This window comes from Triturus cristatus, chromosome 9 (assembly GCF_964204655.1).
Source record: "Triturus cristatus chromosome 9, aTriCri1.1, whole genome shotgun sequence".
NCBI lineage: Eukaryota > Metazoa > Chordata > Amphibia > Caudata > Salamandridae > Triturus > Triturus cristatus.
In genome coordinates, this window is record NC_140592.1 from 414,053,510 (window position 1) to 414,079,413 (window position 25,904).

Below are 25,904 nucleotides of genomic sequence, written 5' to 3' on the forward strand. Positions count from 1 at the left end.
CTTATAGACAGGCAGCCTCGGTCATATGTTTCCAGATTGGACATTAAGGAACAATTATGATCTGTGCACTCGCATCTTAACTCTTGACGGCCTGTTTTAAATAAGGACTGCCACCACAGAGTGACAAATGAGGCTCGGTATTTAGGGTAATGAGAAAATATCTGGCAGGATTTCCTTTTTAAAGTTTGCTTTAGTAAGCTCATTCTTGTAAGTGGTGGCCCCAAAAGTTGACTCGTTTTTAAATTAGGCTCTTTATTGTATAGGTGGAAATTATTGCAAAATGACTGATTTCTTTAGCAGATAAATTATTAATTATCAACATTAACAACTGTTCTTAAACTTGGTTTTCCGAATATTTAGGTAATTTAGCATTCCTATTAGGGCCTACTAGCATTAATATTGACTTCAGGTTGGTGTAGGTTCATGTAATAGGGACATTTGCATATGAGATGTCATTTGGCCAGCTTATGAGCTAACACAATGAGGTTTGTACATTAATTTGAAGGATTTCTCGCCGTTTCAAATACGCTGTGTATCTCCTATAATTTTGCTTACGCCCAGTAGCTACACACAGGGATTAATAGTGTTGACAAGACACAGGGTTTGATAGTGTTTGACAGCAGTGAAATCTGTTTCAGATTTCCTCCTGTCAAAAAGGGGGGGAAGGAGGAGAATATTGGCTTTCTGCTGGCCCCTGAGGAGGTTCGCTTCCCGCTAGCCCCTTAAGAAATTAAGCCCCTTAGAAATTAGCCCCCTTAGAAATTAAGCCAAGGAAATAGGTATGGTGTTTTCCCCTTTTTCTCATGTTTTATTGTGATCTTTCAGGGGAATTAGTCCAAGCCCCTAATACAGCTTCTACTAAAGTCCTCCCTTGGACACAAGAACACACTGTGGCATTTGAAGAATTAAAGAGAGCTTTATGTCAAGCACCAGTTTTAGCAAACCCTGATTACAACAAATCGTTTATGTTTTTGTGACAGAGCGGGATGGAACAGCACTATCTGTCCTGACACAAGATCATGCAGGAAAACACGAGCCCTGTGCTTATTTTTCTAGTACATTAGACCCAGTAGCACAGGCTTTGCCTGCGTGCCTAAAATCAGTTGCAGCAACGGCCTTAGCCATAAGACAAAGTGACTTGATAGTGCTGGGCCACCCTCTGACAGTACAAGTACCACACGCAGTAGAGGTTCTCTTGAACCGGACACAAACACGACACCTGACTGTAGCTAGACTGACAGGCTATGAGCCAACGTTATTTCAACCACACATAGAGATCAGACGATGCAACATACTGAATCCTGCTACCCTTTTGCCCTCCAGTACAGAAAGCGTTTCACCACACGACTGTGTTGAAGTAATACATACCGTGACTAAACCAAGACAAGACTTGACAGACGTTGCACTCCCAGACCCCGACCTAACACTATAAGTTGACGGCTCATGCATGAGGACAGGGGTGGGAGAATTAGTGGCAGCATATGCAGTGACTACTGATACTGTAATAATAGAGACTAAAAGAATAGACATATTGTCAGCACAAGCAGCAGAGCTCATCGCCCTGACACAAGCGTGCATAAGAGCTAAGCACCTAAGAGTAAACATTTACACCGATTCTCTGGCGAGAAAGAGGTTTCTTGACCTCTCATGGGGTCAAGATACAGCATGGCCCCATATTCAAGCCCTACTGGAAGCAATACATTTACCAACAGCCATAGCTATCCTAAATGTAAAGCACATACTAGAGCCACAGATACCATTTCCCAAGGCAATGATCTGGCAGACCGAACTGCTAAACAGACAGCTCAGACCCCACTAGACATGACAAAGTTACAGGTTCAATAAGTGTCCAAAGCCATGACAGTTAGGGATCCTTCCAAGGATGTACAATACATACAGACACATGCTACTATGGACGAATTAAAGAAATGGTCGGAACAAGGAGGGGTACTGACTGATCAGGGTTGGATGAATAAGGGCAAATCCACATGGTTTCTTCCTGATACCATGGTACAAGTGATTATAAATACCGCACATAGTCCCACACACTTAGGAGAGAAAGCAATGATAGATAGCTTACAGAATATATGGTTCAACAAGCACCTGCGTGCAGCAGCGAAACAAAAGGTCAGAACATGTATGATCTGTTGCCAATTCAATGCAGGTAAAGGCATTCCGATGGAACAAGGTGGATTCCATCCACCTGACCACCCTTTTGAAGTGCTCCAAATGGATTATATCCAAATAAACAGATGTAGAGGTTACAAATATGTCCTGGTACTAATGAAGCAGGTGTCCCTTCTGTTAGGGTATACCTGGAAATTCCATTGTGTGCGACATCCTGAAGCAGCAGGCCTTGTAGAAAGACATAATCAGACATTAAAAATTTGCGCAGACAAAGGTATAGACTGGATGGTAGCCCTGCCGGTTGCCCTCTTTTACATGCGAATTGTAGCTCATTCTAGAACAGGCTTATCTCCCTATGAAGTGGTCTTTGGTAGACCACCAAATATGTGGGGCACTCCAATGCCTAAAAGATAATAACATGCTGACAGATTACCTGGCTTCCTTGATGTCTGCACTACTCTCTTGTTGTTCGCAGGTTGCTGCCGCCTTCCCTGACAACACCCAGGTCAAAGAATACTCCATCGCTCCTGGATGGAAGGCGCCAAAGTCAGTGCTCTGGACCACGGGGACGGCCGTTAAAGTCAAAGTGCACCTTCACCACTCTTTTACAAAGGAAAAAGACTTTGAACTTGAATTTTGGATTTTGAACACCATTTTCTAGAGGAGACTCCCCAGCAGTTTCCACAAAGCTAAACTTAGATCTAAAAAAGGTCAGAACCCGTTTGATCAATTAAGTCCACTAGGTGGTGAAGCGGTTGAACATGTATTCTGGCTCGCATAAGATCTTGGACAATAACATAAAGCAAAAATAAGAGAGCAAGATAAGAAGCAAATAGATGTATAGTGACTGTAATTTTTCAATCTCTTCTGTGCATCACGATAATATGTATCAGCTTAATACTACATGCTATTTTTCCTCCTATTGCCTCACTCTTATACTCCTCCACTAATGATACCATAAAGCACACCTTTAGTGATCTGCCATCCTATGAGCTATCATATCGACTTGCCTTACGCAACAATACCTTTATTCAGATGCTGCACCATTCACATCAGACTAGCAATGCTACAGACTGCTGGGTCTGTGGCCGACTCCCCCCCTATCAGAACTATAAGGGAGTTTTGCCCCTCTTTCTCTATCCGTTCACACACAATGGCTCCTGTGGAGCATGGTTTAGTTTGATTAATTCCCTAGATTCGAATTCCGCAGTTTATCAAGACAACTGGGTATGGGGAAACCTGAATTTAGTTTTTGCTTAAAGTCTGCTACCCTAACAAGGAGGGACTTCCCAAAAGAACAGGAACTGATCTAAGAAATGAAGTATATGGATTAGGTAATTTTACACTTAACCTCATGATCCTGAACGTTGAATCTGAAGCTACACCAATCTTGCCCGCCATGTCCGTATTCCCAGTAAAAGGGGAATTATGTATAAGAAAGAATGGCTCCATACACATGGGCCATAGTAAATGCACCACTGTAATAAAATTCAGTGATCAAGGCAAGTCTACATTTAGAGCTTCTCGTCATTCCTACTTTATATGTGGCCAGACCGCATATATACGCCTACCTCTAGATTGGGATGGTACCTGTTACATAGCATTCCTCCTACCACCTGTTTTCCTAGCTCCTCCTGATTATCATAGAAATACTCATTTAGTACACAATAGACAGCAGAGAGATCTCCCAATTGTCGATTACACTGAAACAGCATGGGAAAAATACACAGATTTCAATAAAGGTTTCTTTCCCTATATAGGTACAGTTACCAATAGTAAGCTGATACGTAGATTAACCAGAACCCTTGAAGCAGTAGTGAACGAAATTATTTCCGCCTTAGGCAATTTAACAGAAGAGCAGTCTGCTATGCGGATTGTTGTGCTTCAAAATAGTCTTGTCCTTGACGTTATCCTGGCCGATAGGGGCGGAGCTTGTAGGGTCATCAAATCAAGCTGTTGCATTTTTCATACCAGAAAATTCGCCATCTGTATATAAAGCCATAACTCGCCTTCATAAGATTGTAAGCCAGATACACCAGAATCCAGGCACCTGGACTTGGTCCGATTGGTTTTGGAGTGTATTATCTACCTTTGGATGGAAGGTCCTATCTTTCCTAGGTATTGGCCTTCTCATACTATTTAGTTGCTGTCTATGTCTACAATGTGGACCAGCGATCTGTGGTCTGTGTGCCACATCGTGTATTCCACCACCAAGATTTCATTCGTCACGGAAGAAGAAAGAAGAACAAATGATGTTATATGAACAGATCAATGGATTGATGAAGATTGATATCTCTTGACGGGCAAGTAGGGGACAAGGAGGGAATGTGGAAATATGGATTTTTATGATCAGTTATGTCCCCTATCTTGGACCCCAACGGTTTCATGTATAAATCACAAGTACATGTATGTTCCCTCCAGTTCCAGTTATGAAGACGCAAACACATGTGCGTCCACCGTCAACATGTCCTCTGTCAGATCCGCCATGAATAGGCCGGATATTCCATTCCTAAGTATGAAAGGCCACCGGCTTTATATGGTTCACTTATGCCATTTTACAGTCCAGGCAAGTAGGCCCTGATTCTGTCATCAAACTCTTCTTGCCTTCTGCCTCTGAAAGCTCCAGTCTGAGCCTGCATCTGTGACCATGAACTTTGTCTCATCCTCTGCGCGGCTCACGATGCCCGACATCAGCTTGCTGCCTGCCAAGAACTGTATTTCACCTTCGGAAATTATCTGCTCCGCTCCCTGCCCAATGCATTCCTGTCTAGTAGTTTAAGTAAACATTCTTCCAGCTACCGAGCAAAAGGCCCGGCTTCTCTGTCTTTATGCAAGTAATTCATAGCCCTGTTACCATGGAATATTCCTACCCCCTCGCATTTAGTGTAGACACTTAGACGCTTGTACACGCACTCACAGTCAGTATAGAATAGATTTTGTTCGAGAGACCTTTCTTTTTGGATAACACAGTTCTTTAAACATAGGATGTTAGATATGATTTGGGATTAGGTTGACATAACCCCAGACTTTTGTCTCCACATGTAGAGCTAAATGTCAAGTCCCTTTCTCCCTCTAGCCCCACGTCAGTCACACGTCATGCGACTGCGCACGCATCTCTGCCAAATATTTCTGCTGACATTGCAGGATTCTCCAGGTATCCACCCACACATGACAAATTACCCATTATCATCAAGTGGACGCCCACATGGACGCCCACCTTCACGCCTACTTACACGCCCACATGCTCTTATCTCATTCTCTCTTGCTCTTTTGCTTACGTACAATTGAGAAATGTATATATACTGTACTCTGTGAATAATGTTTTGAGAATATTGAGAATACTTTTGAGCCCCTTTCCAGATCCAATTTTGGTGATGGAAATATTCTCCCTTTGACTCGAGTTAATGGAATAAATCCCTTTATGAACCTGATACCACAGACTCAGCCTCTTGCTTTATGCATGATCTTATTTATATTTTAAAAGTCTGACAGCGTAATATTTTATTTACCACAGTGCCACCCTTAGAGACTCTGCACCTTAACACCCACACACTGCCATTGTAGGTTGCTTGTTTTGGTGCAGAGAAAAGTGAAGCGTGGCCATGACACACATTCATGTGTGCCATGCCTGCAACCCACTGCCTGGGGCCTAGGTAAGTCACCTAACTAGCCCACAGGTGTGGAGACAGTCCCCTGAGCACTGTACCCCTACAGTGTCTAAGTCCATACTTAGACACTGTAAGTGTAGTACAGCCATAGCGAGTATATGGTGTGGGAGTTGGTCATGACAAACTCCACAGCTCCATAATGGCATTACTGAAATCTAGGAGGTTTGGTAGCAAACGTCTCAGCACAATAAATCCACACTGATGCCAGTGTGGGATTTAGTGTAAAATCCACTCAGATGGCATCTGAGAGATGCACCCTGAAAAATGACCAGCCCTGGTGTGGTTCCTAAATGGCTGTCTGCCATTTTCCCCCACCAGACAGGTTTCTGGACCCCTGGGTAGAGGGCCTCTGCTCTCTGGGTCCAGAAAAAAAGACCATCCAGGGCAGAGGTGTCATGCCTCCTCCTCAGAATGGGTTGGGTCCATGAAGGGGAAGCTTCAAAGGCCTTCCATCTTTGTAAGCTGTCCCTGCCTTTTGCTGCCCCCAGCAACTGGCTCCCACCGGTTCTGACCCCCACTTTGGGTGGGAGAATCGGTGGGAAAACCAACTTAGGAGAAGAGGTGTGCCTACTTTTGCCAACCCCTCAGGTGGGGGAGGCGAGGTGTAGCACACATCTCAGTCCCCTCCATCTTGAATTTGAGAGGACCCAGCCAATTAGGGAGAGGCTAATGACCTCCTCCCACTGGAGGGTGGGCTAATAGGTGGTGTACTCACCCCATTGGTCTCAACCTGCACACCTCTGTAACACCCCTAAATTTAGTATTTAGGGGTGACCCTAAACCTTGCCTCCTCAGACTCCTGCAACCTACGAAGAAGAAGGATGGAAGAAGTCACACAGCAGAGGAGACTGTAGAGAAGAACTGACTTGACCCCAGCCCTACCGGCCCATCTGTAGTTTCCAGAGATCCTGTGCCAAAAGTTGACTTGTCCTACAGCCAGCGACCTCCAGAACCCCTGGAAGGACTGACTGCCTTCAACAAAGACTGGATCTCCAGCGAACAGCAGCTCTGTTTAAAAGAAACTGCAAAGAAAGACTCTGAATCCAACGAGGATAAAGAAACTCGACGCCTGGAACCACCACTGCACCCGTTGCCTAGAGCCCGAGTCCAAGTGGTCCACTGGTCCCAGCAAGGTCCCACAGTGCTCCAGAGTCCGAGTCCACTGTGGGTTGACCCCGCCAGGAATACCCGATGTCGCCTGCAGCCTCTGCACGGAGATCCCCCCAACCGCGAGTGGCCAGGTAAGGTGAAATCCAACCTCAAAAGGCACTCCTGCATCTGGCCACCCTGCACCCTGGAGAAGAGGACCTGAGGTGCTTCTGCTTCTCAAGCCTTCCAACTTACCTGCCCAGTTGTTGGTTCCTCCCGGAAGACTTCCTGGACTGAGCCTGCAGCCAAAATCCCAATCTGGCAACCTCCATAGGATTGCATTGGGCTCCCGACCCTTCATAAGCACCATGCACCCGGCCTCCGCAGCACCGCTGGTGGTGTGGACTTGGTGCCAACCTGGGACTCCCTGTGCCCTGACCTTAACCATACGAGCTTGGCTTCCAAGACCGAGTGGCCTGCCCGTGAGCAGGCCCCAACCGAAGAGCCCCATAGCCCCATTTGCTAACATTGGGCCCCTGCACTCTGCACACGGCTGTCCCAGTGCCGCTGATGTAATCTGAGTACCAAACTGAACATTGGAGAACTTTGGTTCTAACCCCCAAAAACTGTTCTTTCAGATCGTTTAGTTACCTGCAAACCAATAACCTTCTTTTCCTCATAGGAACCAATGTTACAAGTTTGTGTTCCCAAAAATGTCTGTTGACCTGTGCTTTGTATGAAAGAAAAGTAACTGTGCTTTTAACCACAAAGTGTCTTACTTACCTTTGTTTTGTAGGATCCACAGTGTGATTTCTAGGCATATCACCCTGAGCAGTCAATGTAATCCAAACGTATTCCAAAGTAATTTATTTTAAACTGTTTTAAAAGCAAATACAAACCTGTAACAGTTGAAATTGGGTCCACAGCTGCATTTCCTTGTACATTTTTGCATTTCAAAGCATATTCTACTTACCTGTACAAAGTCCAGCTTGGTTCTAGAAATAAAACATAAGTATACCTTTTTATACTTACCTAATTGGTCTGGATTCTGTCTCTGATTGTGTGTAATCAGTCCTTGATTGAGTGAATACAATAAATGCTTAACACATCCTCCTGATAAGCCTAATTGCTCAACCACACTACCACAAAGAGAGCTTGTTAGTGATCATCTAATTTAGCCCCTGCTATACCTCTGGGGATCCCCTGGACTCTGTGCACACTATACCTTACTTTGGTATAGTATATAGAGAGACAGATACTATATAAGCCAAAATTGCTAACGCAGCGCTCTGACAGCAAAATGCAAGGATGCGTCATATTTACAAGAATACTGTGCACCCATGCGTTTCCCCTAGCTCTGACGCTAAATGTAGCTGTCTAGCACCAACGCAGGGACCATTGCACCATAGTGCAAGGGTGCCTGCGTTGCAGGCAATGATTGTTCATGAGTAGGAAGGTATCCCTTCCTGTACATAAACAATCAATAATGGCAATTTTTCAGTTTCTTTGTGTGCTGCAGAATGCAGCACAAATAATAACAGCAAAAACGAGGAGAAATTAATCATTTCTCCTTGTTGCACCAGTTTAAGACCAGGTTTTCCCTGATCTTATTTTTTGGCACTGCCTCATATTTATGCCACCCTTGTAAATAGGGGGCAGTGTCAAAAAACAATGGGTGTTGCAGTGGAATGCCCACAGTAACACCCCTTGTCTGCCCATTTGCTGTTTTGGGGGGCATTTTTAAAGGTGACGTTCAGCCACATTAAGTGGCTTATCGCCATCTTGTAAATATGGAGCAGGTCATTAAAATTGACATTCCTGTGGCCCAATGTCCTTGTAAATATGCCTCAATGTGTTCTAACTGGATTGTACTTGTTTATACTGGATCTCCGCTGCTTAAGATATGAACCATTCAAGAGTAGGTATGCTGCTAGCTGGTATGCTTCGTTTTCTGACTGTGGAGGCTCTAGAAACAACTCTTTGCTGCCCATGTGATAATGTGTCCATTCAAACTGCTATACATGTTCTTTTTCTGTAATTTTATACTGACCAAAGAAAGGACTTTTTATACTGGTTTTGGTGACTTTGGGGACTGGTAGCCCTGTTATTTCATCTTCTGCATTTACATTCTCAGTTTATTTGTTTTTTAGTGCAATAGTTCATAAAAGAGGCTACTGTGATTAGGAATGAAGTGGGAATTTGTAAGTAATTGTACATTTAAATTTATGAATAGGTTGTATGCATATAATTGTGATGTTATCAATACTCATATGCCCAAATATGTTTTAATGCATATGTATGTGTTTTAAGACATTTATGGTTCAAATAAATTGTGAATTGAAAGAATAAAAATTCCGGTAGGTCAACCTGCTGCAGTTTATCTGGAGGGTGCAGACTATGTGTGTGTACTTGTAAAGCGCACTATCACTCCTGTCGGAGTATCCTGGCGCTGAAGACCGCTGGGAAACCCGTCCTGGTTTTCCCTGTGAGATGGTCCCTTACTGGGTATCTCCAAGGTGAAACCAGGCATCCCCGGCGTCTGTGGGGGGCCGTTGTAGAGATGAGGCAAGCTTAATGCCCAGAGTTGCCGAGTGTGTTCCTGGTTAGAGTAGGTACCGAGGCGAGAATTATCGAGTCTGTTTTGACCCTGGTCCACGACCCTGCCGCGTCGGGAATTGAACCCTGGTCCCTGGCCGATTCTCTGCTTACGGGTCTGCCGCCTCTAACCAGTGAGCCACACCTCTCCACCTTACGGGTCTGCCGCCTCTAACCAGTGAGCCACACCTCTCCACTATATCACACCCAATAATTTCTAGATATGATAAAGTTCACGCAAATCATAATTCTGACCCTGGTACATACAGGATTATGTGGGGAATAAATTTTTATGAATCATCTTTTAATCAGGGTCTAAAACTGGATTACAAAACAAATTGTGAAATCAGGTTATGTTAGCTTGCTTTTTGAAAACATGCTTCTCAGACAATGTATTGATTTGCTTACAGGAGGGTTTGTCTTTAAGCAATGGAAAGAAAAGTTTCTCTACCTCTCCGTAGAGGGCAGCCTGCAGATTTGTCGGGACACCCTCTCACCACCGGATCTGGAAATCTCTCTGAACACCAACTGCAATGCCATCCTGGATGGAAAGGAAATCAATGAAATGCCCAAGCTGCCGATGGGGGCACAGAGAGACAACTGCTTGGCTCTTATGTTGAGTGACGGCAAGTTCCTTTTGCTCCTAGCCTCCACCAGACAAGAATGCAGGTAAAGAAGGAATTGATGTGGTACTGGAGTTGTGACTAGGTCAAAGGTTTAAAAATATCTCCTTACATAAGGTGACAAATCTACGTTTGAGTCTTTGGTCTACACGGTTAGTTAGATTGTGAGCTGGAGAAAAAACATGATTCTACTATTGAGCTTTCCTTCTATTGCCAGAATGTGGACAGTTGCCTGATGCTCTATCAACAGCGGTGGATTTAAAATGGAGGTGAAAGGGGCAATGACTGCCCATGGCTTGTTTTTACATTCACGAACTTCCCAGTGCACCCTGAAGCCTAGGCCAGTGTGCCAGCGGCCATTCAAACTTAATCCAATGCACTGCAATTACATTTCTTTTTCCTTCTTCATTTTGAGTAGGGGCTTGATAGTGCCATAGTACGCAGGTGGGGGTGGGGATTGGCTGTAGACTGACAGAGAAGGCAAGCCTGCAGGAGGTGCAGTATCTCCATTCCAGGATGATGCTGTGGTGGAAATAGAGGCCAGGTACAAGATCCTTCATGCACGGAGCAGCCTGTGGGGCAATTATGGCCGGTTTAGCTATTTAACTCATTAGGCATATTCCTTGTGGGCTGGAACAATTGGAGGGCAGTTTTTGCAGTCCCAGGGCCTCGGACCTACAAAAAGACTCTCCCACTACCAGGGTTTATTGCAGCCTGTGTATCAAGGGCATACGTGTGTAGGACACCTTCCTGAACAAAAACAATCATTAAAGGCATTTTCCTCTTTCTATGTGTGTTGCAGAATGCAGCACACAGCACACATAGAAAGAGGAAAAAAGAGGAAAAAACTAGGAGAAATAAAAGTATTTCTCCTTGTTGTGCCTCCTTACACCTCCCTTGGGGAGGCTTAGAATTCTGATGCATTCACAGTTTTACAAACTGGGAATGTGTCAAGTTCCAAGGATGTTGCGGAGGAACACCCACAGCAACACCCATGGAACTCCCCCTTCACGCAGAGTTATGTGTGAAAGGGAACCATATTTACAAGGCCATGATAAGTCATGCAGAGGGACTTTACATGGGCTTGTAAATATGTGGAAGCCCATTGCGCTGCTGCTGCATCAATAAAAGTGTGGCACCGACAATTTAATGGGCTTGGAAATAAGCCTCTCAGTTTGTAGGTCAAGAGCAGCCATAAATTGAACAAATGAGTGCACCAGCAGACACGCTGCTTTTGGGGTGCGAGCCATTAGCACTGCGTCATCCGCATACAACAGTGTGGGAAGTAAGGCACCATTTACCTTTGGGACATCCAAAGTAAAAGTAGATAAAAAAAAGAGCTAAGCTCAGTCATATACAATATAAACATTTGACATGCCAATACACAGCCTTGTTGCACACCTCAGTGGACTTTTATTTCATTGGAGACTTCATCATTTGGACCAAATCTTATTCTAGCTTTCATATTCTCATGCACAAATGCTATAAAGTGTACAAGTGCTTCCTCCATCCTCTTAGAAAGTAGAAGTTTCCACAGCTTTGGACAATTTACACAATCAAACGCCAAACTCAAATCTATACGTGCAAGGTACTGTTGTATTTGCTTAGCTATTGTTTACTTGCCTATTATTAAGTTTATTAAGTTTAGAGTCAAACATTGTTTAATTGTGTCTATAAAGTTTCTAAATGCGTACTGGCCGGGGTGTAAGATTGCAAATGACTGAGTTGTGCTACTCTATCCTGGGTAAGCGTTCTATGGGCTTTGCAGTATTAACACACAACTCCCATGGATTTTGATGCATTCCCTATTTTACAAGAACTTGTAAACCTGGGATAGCGCTAAAATCGTACGCCTTCATGGGGAAACATAAGGCGAAATATCTTTAATTCTCCTCGCTACTTCTTCTTTCTATGTGTGCTTTCTTTCTATGTGCTTTCTGCAGCACATACAGACAGAGGAATTTGCCTCCCGGGATTGTTTTTATGCATGAAGGTGCCCCTTCCTGCAGAAAAACAATCCTGTCTGAAACGCAGGCGCACTTCCACCATGGTGCAATGGAACTTGCATTAGTGCTAGCCAGCCAAAATGGCACAAGTGCAGGGGCAAGGACAGGAATGCATTGTTTCCTTTTAAATGCAGTGATTCCTGCCATTTTCCTGTATCACACAGCGAAGCAAGGTGACTTGCTGCCGTGTACTGCATGACATTTTAGTAAATATGCCCCAAAGTACATCTATTTAGCACTTGACTAAGGAGGGAATGTGAGCTTAAGCAGAAGTCAACAGTACTCACAATAACATTTAATATTGGACTATCCAGTCTATATCTTTACTCAAAAGGAAAAGTATTTTATTATACTACTTTTTAAATCTAGCCTTATAGGAAATATGGAGTGTAAGGGTAATCACTGTATATTATCCCACAATTCTACTCCATTCTGCTGGGTCAGAACTTCTCAAGAAAATGAAGATAGGAGGAAACCCGCTTGTGGTGCAGTGAGGATCTTCTCTGCATTTTAGTAACCCAAAGGTAAGTCTCTTTTCAATACTTTCCTGGCCATTTAAGAAAATAGTTTCTATTCAGTATTCAGTCCCCAGTGTCTGCTGACATGGGAGCAATGTTACCTTCAACGTTGCATCTTTTTTCCAAGAGGCCCCCAACTGGAGAAGCCATGGGGACTTGCTGTTCAACCCTCCTCCTTCTTGAGTCATTTGGGAGAGTACAGATGGCCTCATTCAGGTTGGGGTGTGGACATAGATCTCAGCTTTGCAAGCCTATTTGAAGATTGGGCCTGCCACTGATTTCTTTGCAGCAGGTAATGGAAGTCCATTGAGGGATTAAAGTTGATCCTAGAGTCTACCCCATTCAATTCTGGGTAACCCTGCTTCCCACAAGGATCCTGTGATCCATGCTTATATACATTATTCAGTTGCAAAAATGTAATACTGTTCCTTTATCATACCAGAAAGTTGTGAGCTGGCACTCTGCTTGGGGCTCGCTGGGCTTTCTGTGACCCCTCATCAGGGAGACCTGCAGCACTTGGGGTTTTACCAGCTAGTTCCGTTACATAATGCTTAAGCACTTCCAGGAACATGGCAGTACCTGCCATAGCACACCACTCTCTACAGTCCTGAGTGTCACAGCAGAAGCTGTCACCACATTTCATGCCATGGCCATGATGCCAAAAGGGTGCCGGAATTGGCATATCCAAAACATCTGTGAAGCACCTCAAGTCCTCCAAGACCCCACACCTACAGCACATATAAACATGGCCTTAATGTCTTTAATCTTGCCCCAGACCCTATAGAATATAACCCGTCAATAGAGAAACGTGAGGTAATTTTAAAACATTATCACTCTCTCCATTATTTATAAGAGCTCCGCTTACAAACATGCTGAGCCCACTCATGCATATTAGGTCCAAGTATGAAGTAAGCCACATGTGGTACCAGTGGGTGAGAACCCTATTATGTGTGAACAAGGCAGAAAGTGCCGAAACGCATTACAGTGTTACGAAATAAAGCAGAAACAAATCGTTGATCTAGACCCTGTGTCGGTGTCTGTTTCTTGACTGAAGAAATTGGAGTTGGAGTTGGAGTTGGAGCTTATATATATATATATATATATATATATATATATATATATATATATATATATATATTACCTACTGGCGGTCGCCAGTAGGTAGTTATAGTTAGGACCCCTTTTCCATAGGAAATCCGCAACATTCTATTTTGAATAACTTTGGCGCCGGTCGATGAATCCTCGCGAATTTCTCAAAATAGGTGGGGCGCTACGCTCCGCTCCTACCCTGAAAGTCTCGGGGGGATACGTCAAGCGGGGGCTGAGATAAAAGGGGGGTCCCAAAACGTGTTTTTCCCATGCATTTTCCCATAGGACCTTTAGAACGAGCTACAGCCCGAACGGCTGAACAGAATTACTAGAAATTTGGCAGAGAGGTAGTCCCTATGTCAAGGAAGTGCCTTTTGTAGGTTTGGTGTAAATCTGTTCAGTAGATTCTGAGAAAATAGCCTTTAAATCAATATATATATCTGAGCCCGCTTACGGTACGCTTACCGTACGCTTACCGTAAGCGTACGGTGGCGTGCGCGAGCGCGATTCTGATTGGCTGTTAGATCTTAGTAAACATTCGAATCGGCCGAAACCAGGAAGCGGCGGCCGCCATTTTGTGTGTTTCACTCAGAAAAAAAAGAGTGAAAACAAGAAAAGGGGGCAATGAGGAGAGTTACAGACCCCCTTACATTGGTGAGGGGGTCAAAGAAGGACTGTAAAGTACAAAGAAAACATTTATTGATTTTTTTAAAAAATCACGGGGTACGCGTACGGTAAGCTTACGGTAAGCGTACGGTAGAAAAAATAAATAAATGAAATTCAGATTTAAGTGTTTAGATATTAGGGGGCTCTAAAAAGAGCCGTTGTGTTTATGAAATGATTTTTTAGTGGTACCTACAAGTAAGTACCGATGCAGAGTCTAAGGTTCAAGAGGAAGACACTGTTCCCTTTATCATTGAAGTGCACACCATCTCCTCTATAAATGTCTTGCATGTCAAAACGCAAGTTGTTGTGGTAAATGGCACCCATACCATAGTCACGGAGGAAAGCAGAAACAGATTTGTTGACGTGCTTTCTTGCTTTGTCAATCTGCGGACAGAAATGATTGGACCAGTTCCATTTTTGCCTTTGGCATATGTTGGAAAACACAAAGGCAGTTTTAGGGAAAAGTGAAAACAGTTGTGCAAAGGTGTCCTTCATAAGCATTTCCAGACCTACCCCAGTCAAAGTGCCTAGGTCATTGCCACCACAGTGCACTATTATGAGGTCAGGGTGTTGGATTTGCATGAAGGATTTCACCAATGGCATCAATTGGTGCCACTTTAACCCTCTCTGACCAATCCATTTAATGTCTACATTTGGCAAAGCAAGGTCTCTCACCATACCTGTTTTCTCTGCAAACTTTTCACTCCAGAAGACATAGCTGTGCCCTACAATCCACACTGTGAACATCTTCAAAGGAGATCTGGATGCACTCTGAAGGTGTCTTTCAGTAGAATGGCAATATGAAAAGAAAGACAGTTTGGAAATGGAGGCATACATATTTTTTTCAAAAAGAACTGATTGGCTGTTTCATACCATTCTAGAATAAAAACTAGGCTGTATGTGTAAACTAATAGAAGCATGTTTTGTATTGGTACAAAAAAATGTGTTACCAAAGAACAGTACTATGGATTTGCTGTTAGGTTTGAAAAGTCAAGCAGTCACTAAGGCAATATATTCTGAAAACAGCAAAAATAAGGCAAAAATATTTTTGGGAAAAAAATGTAAATATGTGTACTGTATTATAAATTGTTTTAAAAATATTAATACTTTTTTCTTTTTTTTAGATTGATATAGAAAATTTTCGAAAACTAGAACCATTTTTAAAACTATTTTTTAAAAAAACAAATGAATAAATATTTTTTTGAGTGAGTATGGTAAGTCAATAATAATAATTGTAGTCTCTCAAGGACCTTGTAATGTGATAATTGATTTTTAGTGTTTTTTTAAAAAAATTAAAAAAAAGTACGCACACCGTACGCGTACGGTAAAAAAAAAAAAAAAAAGTTTTTAAAAACATATGTAAAAAAAAGATGAAAGATAAGGTTGGCTCTTAAAAGAACCGTTGTGTTCATGCAGGGACAGAGGAAAGAAAGCATGGAAAAATTAGTCTCTGTGACAAGTGTGCTGATCTATTTTGTTGTTCACTAGGGAAACACTGGTCTCCCTATGACAAATTAGATCATGACAAGAGGCACATCGAATATCAACCCTCAGAAAACGAGGGTTAATTTCCAGAGGGCCAGCAGAAGGAGATGCTCCCCCCACAGATGAAGGGCTCACCTGACCTGCAGAAGAAGGAGTCAGCCCTGCAGATGATGGTCCAGGCTGAGCTGCTGTGGATGTACTTGCTTGTCTTTCTGAAGAGTTACCTCCAAAAAGATGACCATGTGTCCTTCTGTGTACATCCTGGAGGTGTCTCTTCATGGTGTGATTCCCAAAGGAATACTTCCTGTCAGGATTACCTCTAGAAAGTTCACGCTGACACAGCCTGCAAGTTACTAAGGGTGCATTCACCTTTTGCTGGACTTCAGGAAAAGTAAAATAATCCCATACATAAGAGGGCTTTTGTTTCCTCGATCTCTGCCTCAAGACAGTGCTGCTAGTGCTAGCCTCACTCTCAGAAGAGCTCTGCTGTTCTGCCATCGTATCCCAAAGACAAACCAGCTCCTTCTCCCAAGGGATCACAAGCAGAAATGAGGGGAATGGGTGTGGTGTAGGAGAGTTCTAGAACTGAAAGTAGTTTCAACCAATCAAAAGTTGTGTTTCATGATCACATGACCTACCGTACGCTTACGGTACGCTTACGGTACGCTTACGGCAAAAGTGCGCATGCGCGTAAAAAAGACACGCGCTTGCGCGCATGCGCATAACAGTCACTACCCGACACTTCCGCGTAACGTGCGCGTGTAGCGTACACGCGTACGCGTCCCACGTGGAGGACGCGCGGCTACGCAAATTGCGCAACTCTACGCAAACAGCGTAGATAAATTACGGACGTTGCGTAAACCGTACGCTTACCGTAAGCTTACGGTACGCGTACTAAAAAAAAATTTAAAAAAAAGGAAAAAATGTATTGCTAATAAATTTTACATGTTTATTTTATAAAATATATTAAAAAAAACATATTATAGAATTTTAAAAATTTAACCATAGTCTTTAAAAAAGGATAGAAAATTAAAATAAAAATATGTTTAAAAAAATAGAAGAAAAAAACAAAATTAGCATTTAAAAAACCTTGCAAATTCACTGAAAAAACCATGGGTTTCACACACGTTATAGTTAGGACTTAGCATTTAAAAAACCTTAGAAATTCAGTGAAAAAACCATAGGTTTCACACACGTTATAGTTAGGAATTAGCATTTAAAAAACCTTAGAAATTCAGTGAAAAAAACCATAGGTTTCACACATGTTATAGTTAACTGGACATTTTACTCGTAAAAAACCATTGAAATTGCCCCGTTATAGTTAGTTCAGCTAACTATAACTCGCGCGCCCGCAATGCACTGCTGATGACGTCACATATTACATCACTCATGACATGGTCAGTGACATCACTCATGACATCACTGATGACATCTCAAATGACATCACTGATGACATCACTGATGACATCATCCTTGTGATAGAGTGGCAGACCTCCTCTTCCCCTAATATAACCTTTGATACACACAATCAAAAATAGAAATTAAAATTTTAAAAACAATGGACATACCAATACCAGTTACAACAACCTATACAGTAATTCTAAGATCCAAATACACATCCACTCATTCACCAACAGTCCTATACAGTCACTCATACATGTACTCACTCATCATATGTACTCATACACGTATACATCCTGTTACACAATGCCACTCATCCATAGAGGTACTCACACACATAGTTAGTCATGCTAATAAAGAATCAAACATACATTTACTTGCATATACAGTTATACACACACCACCACACTTACTTCTACGGAAACTTACATATACTTAGTCTTTTAAACAATCACTTATAGAAAAACATACTTATTCATACAGGAACTCTTTCAATCTCTCACTCTCACATATACTCACATATATACACCAATAGTCACATATACTAGTTTAAAACATATGTAGTTACACATAAAGACACTATTGAGACAGTCATTCACTCACTAACACACCCATACATACACTCATCCACCCATACAGTCCTGCACACATGCTGTCTTCAACACATACAAACAATGAGTCACTCATTCATGCACCCATGCACTACGTAATACCTCTCACCGAACCAGACACTCACACTCATACTGATACTCAAAAAACCAACTAATAACCTATTTAGACACTCATGTAGCTACACACCAACCCATGCAGCCACTTATACACAAAGTGAGAGACTGATACAGATATTTACATATTTAAACATTACTCACTAAGCCATGTATTCACTAAGATACACTTAATCAGTCAGTAATACAATCAATTTTTCAAAAACAATTCATCCATTTAGACACTTATATACCCATTTATTCTTCCATCGACCTTGAGATATACATATATAAAACATATTTAATTTTCAGAAAAACACACATTCACTGGATGATGTCATCAGTGATGTCATCAGTGATGTCATTTGAGATGTCATCAGTGATGTCATGAGTGATGTCACTGACCATGTCATGAGTGATGTAATATGTGACGTCATCAGCAGTGCATTGCGGGCGCGCGAGTTATAGTTAGCTGAACTAACTATAACGGGGCAATTTCAATGGTTTTTTACGAGTAAAATGTCCAGTTAACTATAACATGTGTGAAACCTATGGTTTTTTTCACTGAATTTCTAAGGTTTTTTAAATGCTAATTCCTAACTATAACGTGTGTGAAACCTATGGTTTTTTCACTGAATATATATATATATATATATATATATATATATTGAACCAATCCTGAATTCCAAACACATACAAATCCAGGCGCCAGTAGATAGTTATAGTTACAACCTAGTTTCCATAGGAAATCTCAAAATTCTATTTTGAATAACTTTGGCGCCGGTTGACGAATCCTCGCGAAATTTTCAAAACGAATGGGGCGCTCCGTTCAGCTCCTACCCTGAAAGTCTCGGGGTGATTCGTCAAGCAGGGGCCGAGAAAAATGGGGGGTCCCAAAACGCGTTTTCCCCATGCATTTTTCCATAGGACCTTTAGACACAGCTACAGCCCGAACGGCTGAACAGAATTACTTGAAATTTGGCAGAGAGGTAGCCATAAGGTCAAGGAAGTGCCTTTTGCAGGTCTGGTGTAAATCTGTTCAGGATTTCCTGAGAAAATAGCATTTAAAAGCATATATATATGTGGGCGGAGCCTAACCACACATCTCATCCTGAGATCTGATTGGCTGTCAGCACTTCATCCAAGAAGTGTTGGCAGCCATCTTGGGACCAATATACATGATAGCACCTTATTGAAAAGCATTGCAGTTAATAGAAGGTTTTAACACCATGTGAAAAAGCCTTCTGCTGGGATATCATGATTGAGAGAAAAATATTTTCTCATGCTTTTGCCACAAAGGTTTGGAAGGTGATCTATAAGCTAAACAGAGAGCATATTTTCTGCAAATTCACATTATCTTTCTTAGTCATGTGAGAATGAAGTCTGACATTGTCAGTAAAACATGTACATCCAACAAGGGCACAGACTGTCAGCTGATTCCTTTGTGTTCTACTGCAGCTTCCCAGAGTGTTCCAAAGAACTACTAGAGCGCTAACAGTCCTACTTATGATAAACGTATGGCACACCTGAAGCCATCTTGCTTGGATTAAAGTGGTACTCTTAAAACATTTAATTTAAAAAGGAACAAAATGAGGGGGTTCATTTTTCCATAAAAAGTATGATTAGTGCTGCAGAAAGAAAAATTAGGGCACATTTTGAGTGACTTCTCAAATCCACTTCTATTTCATTAAAAAATTCTGACATGCAGACTGAAACATGCACTTTCAATACCAGCAGCAGTTTTCCCTGGTGAGCAGTAGCTTTACTACAGTGATCTAATGAGCAAAAAGAGTGCTAACATTCTGAATTTATGGCAAATGTGTGACACATCTGAATGCCTTTTTGATGGAATCAAAGTAAAAAACTGAAAGTATTTCCTACTGAGGAGACTGCAGTAAATGAGGAAATTAGGAAACTTCATAACAAATAAGTCTCCCAAGATGGCCACCAGAGACAAAAGAGCCCAAATGTAGCCCAAATATCACCCAGATGTAGCCCAAGTATAGCCCAATGACAGAATGTCCCAGAATGTTCTTAAGAACAACTAGAGCGCTTACTGTCTTCATTATGACAGAAGTATGGCACACCTGAATCCATCTTGATTGGAATAAACTGGTAACACTTAAAACATTTAATTTAAAAAGGAACACAATGAGGGGGTTCATTTTGCCATAGAAATTATGATTAATGCTGAAGAAAGAAAATGAGGGCACATTTTGAGTGACTTCTCAAATCCTCTTCTATTTCATTAAAATATTCTGACATGCAGACTGAAACATGCACTTTTAATACCAGGAGCAGACTTCCATGGTGAACAGTAGTTTTACTACAGTGATCTAATGAGCAACTAGAGTGCTAATATTCAGAATTTATGGCAAATGTGTGACATATCTGAATACCTTCATGATGGAATCAAAGTAAAAAACTGAAAGCATTTCCTACTGAGGAGACTGCAGTACATGAGGAAATTAGGAAACTTCATAACAAATAAATCTCCCAAGATGGCCACCGGAGACAAAAGAGCCCAAATGTAGCCCAAAATCACCCAGATGTAGCCCAAATATAGCCCAATGACAGAAGTGTGCAAAACACTTAGTATTTTGTGTTTTTGCAGTGTTATATAGTGCAGACTTGTCAGGTATTGGAGTGCTTTACATGAACATTGGTTACATCACACAAGAACAAATTCATTTTGGTTGTAGACATGGGGAGACTAAGTGATTTGACCAGAATCACAGAATGTCGAGCTGAAGCAGAAACTTCAACCTGGTTCCCCAGTTGCAAAGTCTGCTGTTCTGGAAGTAACACCACATCCTCTCCCCTAAGTGCAACATTTAATCAAGTGGTAAACTGGATAAAAAAACATAAAGATAACAAATAATTTAAAAGTGCTTTGTCGCTATTTGAAAACTCAGAAAATATGTCCTTATTTTAGTCTTTTAGAGCACTAACCATAATTTTGATGCCAATAAGACCCTCTCATATATGTAATTTCTAAAGGAAATGCTCTAGGTATTACAGTTTTGATTACATCAAGATGATGTCAGGCGTTCAACACGTTTGTAATAAATATAGAATGTTAGCAATCTAGTTGTTCATTAGGATACTGTTGAGAGGCAGAGGCCAGGGGCACGGACTCTGAAAATTGAAGGCAGGTAGGAGGGTGCAAAGGCAACAATTTAACCACACTGAGCAGGCAGGAAGGGGCGTGGAAGCACAACAGACTATGGAGGGCAGTAGAAAGGGGGGCAAGGGCAACAAACCAACAATACAGGACTTGCAAGAGAGGCTGTGGCAATGTAATAGACCATTGTGGGCAGAAGGAAGAGGCAATGGTAGTACAACCATACATGCCAACAGACCCGATTCAGCCAGGAAACGTCCAATGTTTTTAAGCTCAAATGGGCTTTATTTGATCTGTCTCCTGTCTACAATCTCCTCTTTTTCAATGTAACTCAAAGGGGAAAATCAATACCCCAGTTTTTTTTCAAAATCTCCCTCTTACCAAGTTCAAAATGTTCGCAAGTATGGTACATTGGATCATGGAAGGAAATGGGATAGGGACATGGACTCGGATAACAGAGGACAGGAGGGACATGGAGAGGTGTTAATGTTAATGTTAATGTTATGGGGTGCTTATAAAGCACAAACAATCATCCCAGATGGGATATCACGGCGCTATAGTTGCAGAATAAAGTGCGTTGATCGTGAGGGGAGAGTGCAAGATGATTAAGTTTTAGTCGGGTTTGGGAAAGAGAAACGTTTTTAGCTGCTTCCTAAAGGATAGATAATTAGTTATTAATCTGAGGATCACTGGCAGATTGTTCCAGCTGTTAGCCGCCAGGTGGGAGAAGGCTCGCCCTCCCATCTTTGTGGTTTTAACACGTGTGGTTCTGGCTCTGGCAGTAGTTTGGGAGCGTAGGTTTCTGGATGGGATATAGGGTGTGACTTTGTTTTTTAGAATGCACGGGCCTGTATTATGTAGTATTTTATATGTTATACAAAGTAGCTTAAAAATAGCTCTTTGTCTAATCGGCAGCCAATGTAGGTCCCTCATGCAGCTCTTGGCTGAGTCGAATTTTCTTTTGTTACATATTGCTTTGGCTGCGGCATTTTGTACGGTCTGTAGCTTAGTGAAAAGATAGTCACTCATTCCAACAAACAGAGAGTTTCCGTAGTCCAACCTACTCATAAGTAAGGATTGGACCAGGATCTTTCTGCAGTCCAATGGTATCCATGAAAAGACTCTCCTCAGCATTTTCAATAATGCAAAGCCTTTACCACATATTATGGATACGTGGGTTTTCATGCTTATAGCGGTGTCCAATGATACCCCTAGATTCTTGGCAGTTGTAGTCGGATCCGGGGGGGTGCCTAATGTTGAAGGCCACCAGCTGTTGTCCCATAGCTGAGGTGCACCAAACTGACCCTACAGGGCAGGCATCAGGGTTTGCAGCAGCACAATACACCACACAGCGCATGCGGGACGGGAGTGCAGCACAACAATCCATAGAAAGCAAGAGGGAGGGGACAGGACCATGCACATGGACAACAGAGAACAGAGGGGAAAGAGGCAATGGTAGCTAGCTGACCATAATGGACAGACAGGAGAGAAAGCTGCAGCATAACAGACCATAAAGGGCAGGAGGGACGGATCAGGGGCATTACAATGGAACAGACAAGCCAGGAGGGAGGGAGTAGGGGTCTGCACATGTAAACAGAGGGCTGGGGGCAAGGGGGCAGGGCAGGAGCAGCAAGATAGCCATGGAGGTCAGGCAGGATGGGCACTAGAAGCAAGACACACCATGAAGAGCAACAGTGAGACTGTGATGGCATACACACAGACCATGGAGGGAAGGTGGGAGGGGGTCAGGGGCAGCTAACTGACCACACAGGGAAGGTTGGAGGGGCCATGGCAGCACAGAAGACCATGCATGGCAAGTGGGAGGGTTCGTGGCAGCACAATGGCTATGATGGGCAAGAAGGAGGGTTCAGGGGCATGCACAAAGGACGATGGAGGATAGAAGGAAGGGTCAGGACCTGTGCACAGACAAAAAAGTTCAGGGGAAGGGGCCTCACAACAGACCACACGGGGCAGGCAGGAGGAGCAGTTGCAGCACAACAGACCAGGGAGGGCATAAGGGTGTGGCAGTACAATGGACCATGTAGGACAGGAGGAAGAGGATAGGGGCATGGCATGTGGACAGGCAGGGTGGAGGTGGCAGGGACAGGTTACAGTCATCTGACAATGCTAGGCAGGTGGGAGGGGAGCGGCAGCTCAACAGAACACTCAGAGTACATAGGAGTGGCAGGTCCATGGGACATGGTGGGCAAAAAGGATGGAGCAGGGGCATGCACAAAGACATCGGAGGGCAGGGGGAAGGAGAATAGGGGCAGCAAGCTAAGCATAGAGTTTAAGCAGGAGGTCAATGATGGGGCATAGAATTGGGCAATGGAGGGCAGGAGGAGTGGACTGGTACATCATACTAAATTGAGGGCAGTGGCAGCACATCAGACCATGCATGGCAGGAGGGAGGAGGCTAGTCCATGGATTCACACAACAGAGGATAGGGAGGAGGGAGATGGGGCAGCAAGCTAACTGTTCAGAGAAGGCGGGTATTAGGAACTTTATTGTTTTTAAAACATTGTGTCTGTGAGAACTACTTAAAATATGAACAAGTATGCAGCATAATCTCACTTTTATTCAGGAAGAAGAGGACGTTTGTGACTGTGACTCCGGGCTCACTTGGCAGAAACACCCCCTGACCCTCCACCCCCATCGCAAAATGTAATGCCTGTGAAAAGGGTAGGTGAACACAGTGTTATATAGAACATAGTCCTGAGAGCACGATTGAAAATGAAAACTAGATATAGTGTATGGTATAAACTATGCACCAAAAAGAGTGATATAAGATGAACCGGGCGTGAAATATAATATGCAATACATTGTGCGCAATGACAGATTCATTGGAGAGCGCGAGATAGCACAGGCACTAGCGCGTGCTATGCGATATGCGCCTTGGAGTGTAATATGCACAGGGCAGTGTTGTGTAACCTAACTAATCTCTATAGTGTTAATATAAAATATGTGCTGGGGAGTGTAACGTTGCATATGCACTGTGACAAAGATATGGATCCCAGATTGTAATATGTATGGCATAGCACTGTGCGTTATAACATAGGCATCGAGGAAGGCACGTTAGATGAGGCAATATAACCCGTGCGAAGACAAGTGTGTCATGACATATTCACGGGGTGGTGTTACAGTGCACATGGGCTAGAGAGTGTCATAGCACATGCACTAGCTAGTGGAATACAACACAGAGGTGCGTGGCACCCGGCAGGCAATGGTGGGTGTAACACAGCATTGGGCTCTGTCAGGAGCGCGCTGTGACTCTCAAGTGATGTTCGTCCCCTTTCCAGAGAGTAAAATAAAATGTATTACACATCCGGCAGTGGATGTGTGTTTTATTAACCGTGAGGGGGGTTTCTTGCATAGTTTTGGTCGAATCCCCTTTGAATGGCTTGGTGTGCAGGTGCATTAAATGTGCCCGTCAATAGCTACCCATGTTTGTATAATAAATAAACGACAAGGGTGTCTACCGGGATTAGGCACGGTAGGGCATCAGACATGTCAGAGCTTCACTAGTGGTGTAAATACATTCCACGTGGATTCATTGCATGCATAGTCGCCTTTTAATGAATATCACGCAAATCGTCATGGTGATAGGTACGTACGGTTTCTCCAGCATGTCCTAGGTGTGTCTATAAATATATATTTTTTAAAAATAATAAAAAACAGTGGCCGGCCCTGGGGATTGGGGTCAAAAAAATATAATTAGGAGACAGGCCCTGGGGGATGGGGTCATCAGGGCCAATATATTAGAATAAGAAGGGGAACCACACAGCCCCCCTTCTTAAAAAATTAAAATAAATAAAAGACTGGCATCGTGCCGGAGGCCATGCCCCCTCCGTGCAGCACTCTGCAAATGCGCCCCCAACAGCATCTCCAGTATGCGCCAGGGAGCTGCACTGCAGACAGGTGTTCTGAGGCCAAGCCTCTTTTTACACCTCTCTGCAACGCAGCTCTGTGGCGCTTACTGGAGGTACCTAGTGGTCTAGTTTGACCCTAGGCACCCTTAGGATTCAACGAGACTTAATCTCTCAACTTAGAACAGCCACAGGGCGCGTTTACACAGTGGTGAAGGGAGGGGACGGGGCCTGAGGTGACGTGTGCAAACACGCACTATGGCACGTTTTAAATTCGGGATATAATTTCCCTTCAATACTGAGGGCCCCTGGGGGCTAACTAGCCCACCAAGTGCTTCCAGTAAGCGCCACTGAGCTGCATTGCAGAGAGGTGGTCCAGGCCGTGCCACTTTTTACACCTCCCTGCAACGCAGCTCTGTGGCACTTACTGGAGGTACCTAGTGGGCTAGTTGGACCCTAGGGACCCTCAGGATTCAAATGAACCTAATCTCCCAACTAAAAACGGACACAGGGCGTGTTTACACAGTGGTGAAGGGAGGGGACGGGCCTGAGTTAACGTGTGCAAAAACGCCCTGTGGCCTGTTTTAAGAGGAAGTTTTAATCCCCATGCCCTATTATATACTAGGGGCTTACAGAGGAGGTCATGCTAATCACAGGGGGACCCCAACGCATAATGTTCCCTAGTGTATGTAGGTGTTTTCACTGTATTCTAAGTGTCTTTTAACATAGCACTGGCTCTAGGACTGGTTAGTCAGACTCAGTTACCACCAGTATCCGTCTGAAAAAGTTGAGGGTACAGGATGATTTTGCAACAAGGCTTCTTTCTGCTCTTCTTTTTGTTCTTTCTGCACGTTATCCTTCTTCCTGCACTTATCTTCGTATTTGAGGACTTCTGTTGCTTCTTTCTGCACTTCTTTTGTTTCTTTCTGTGCATTTTTTCTTC

General features: G+C 43.1%; 1 protein-coding gene across 1 annotated transcript in view; it reads left to right on the plus strand.

Annotated features, from left to right (window-relative positions):
* LOC146798065 (uncharacterized) overlaps positions 1-25,904 on the plus strand; it is a 259,921-nt gene that overhangs the window by 118,119 nt on the left and 115,898 nt on the right. Inside the window, exon 2 of the mRNA XM_085625287.1 lies at positions 9,890-10,148. Within this exon, the coding sequence (XP_085481413.1) occupies positions 9,890-10,148 (259 nt within the window). The remainder of the gene's footprint in view (positions 1-9,889; positions 10,149-25,904) is intronic.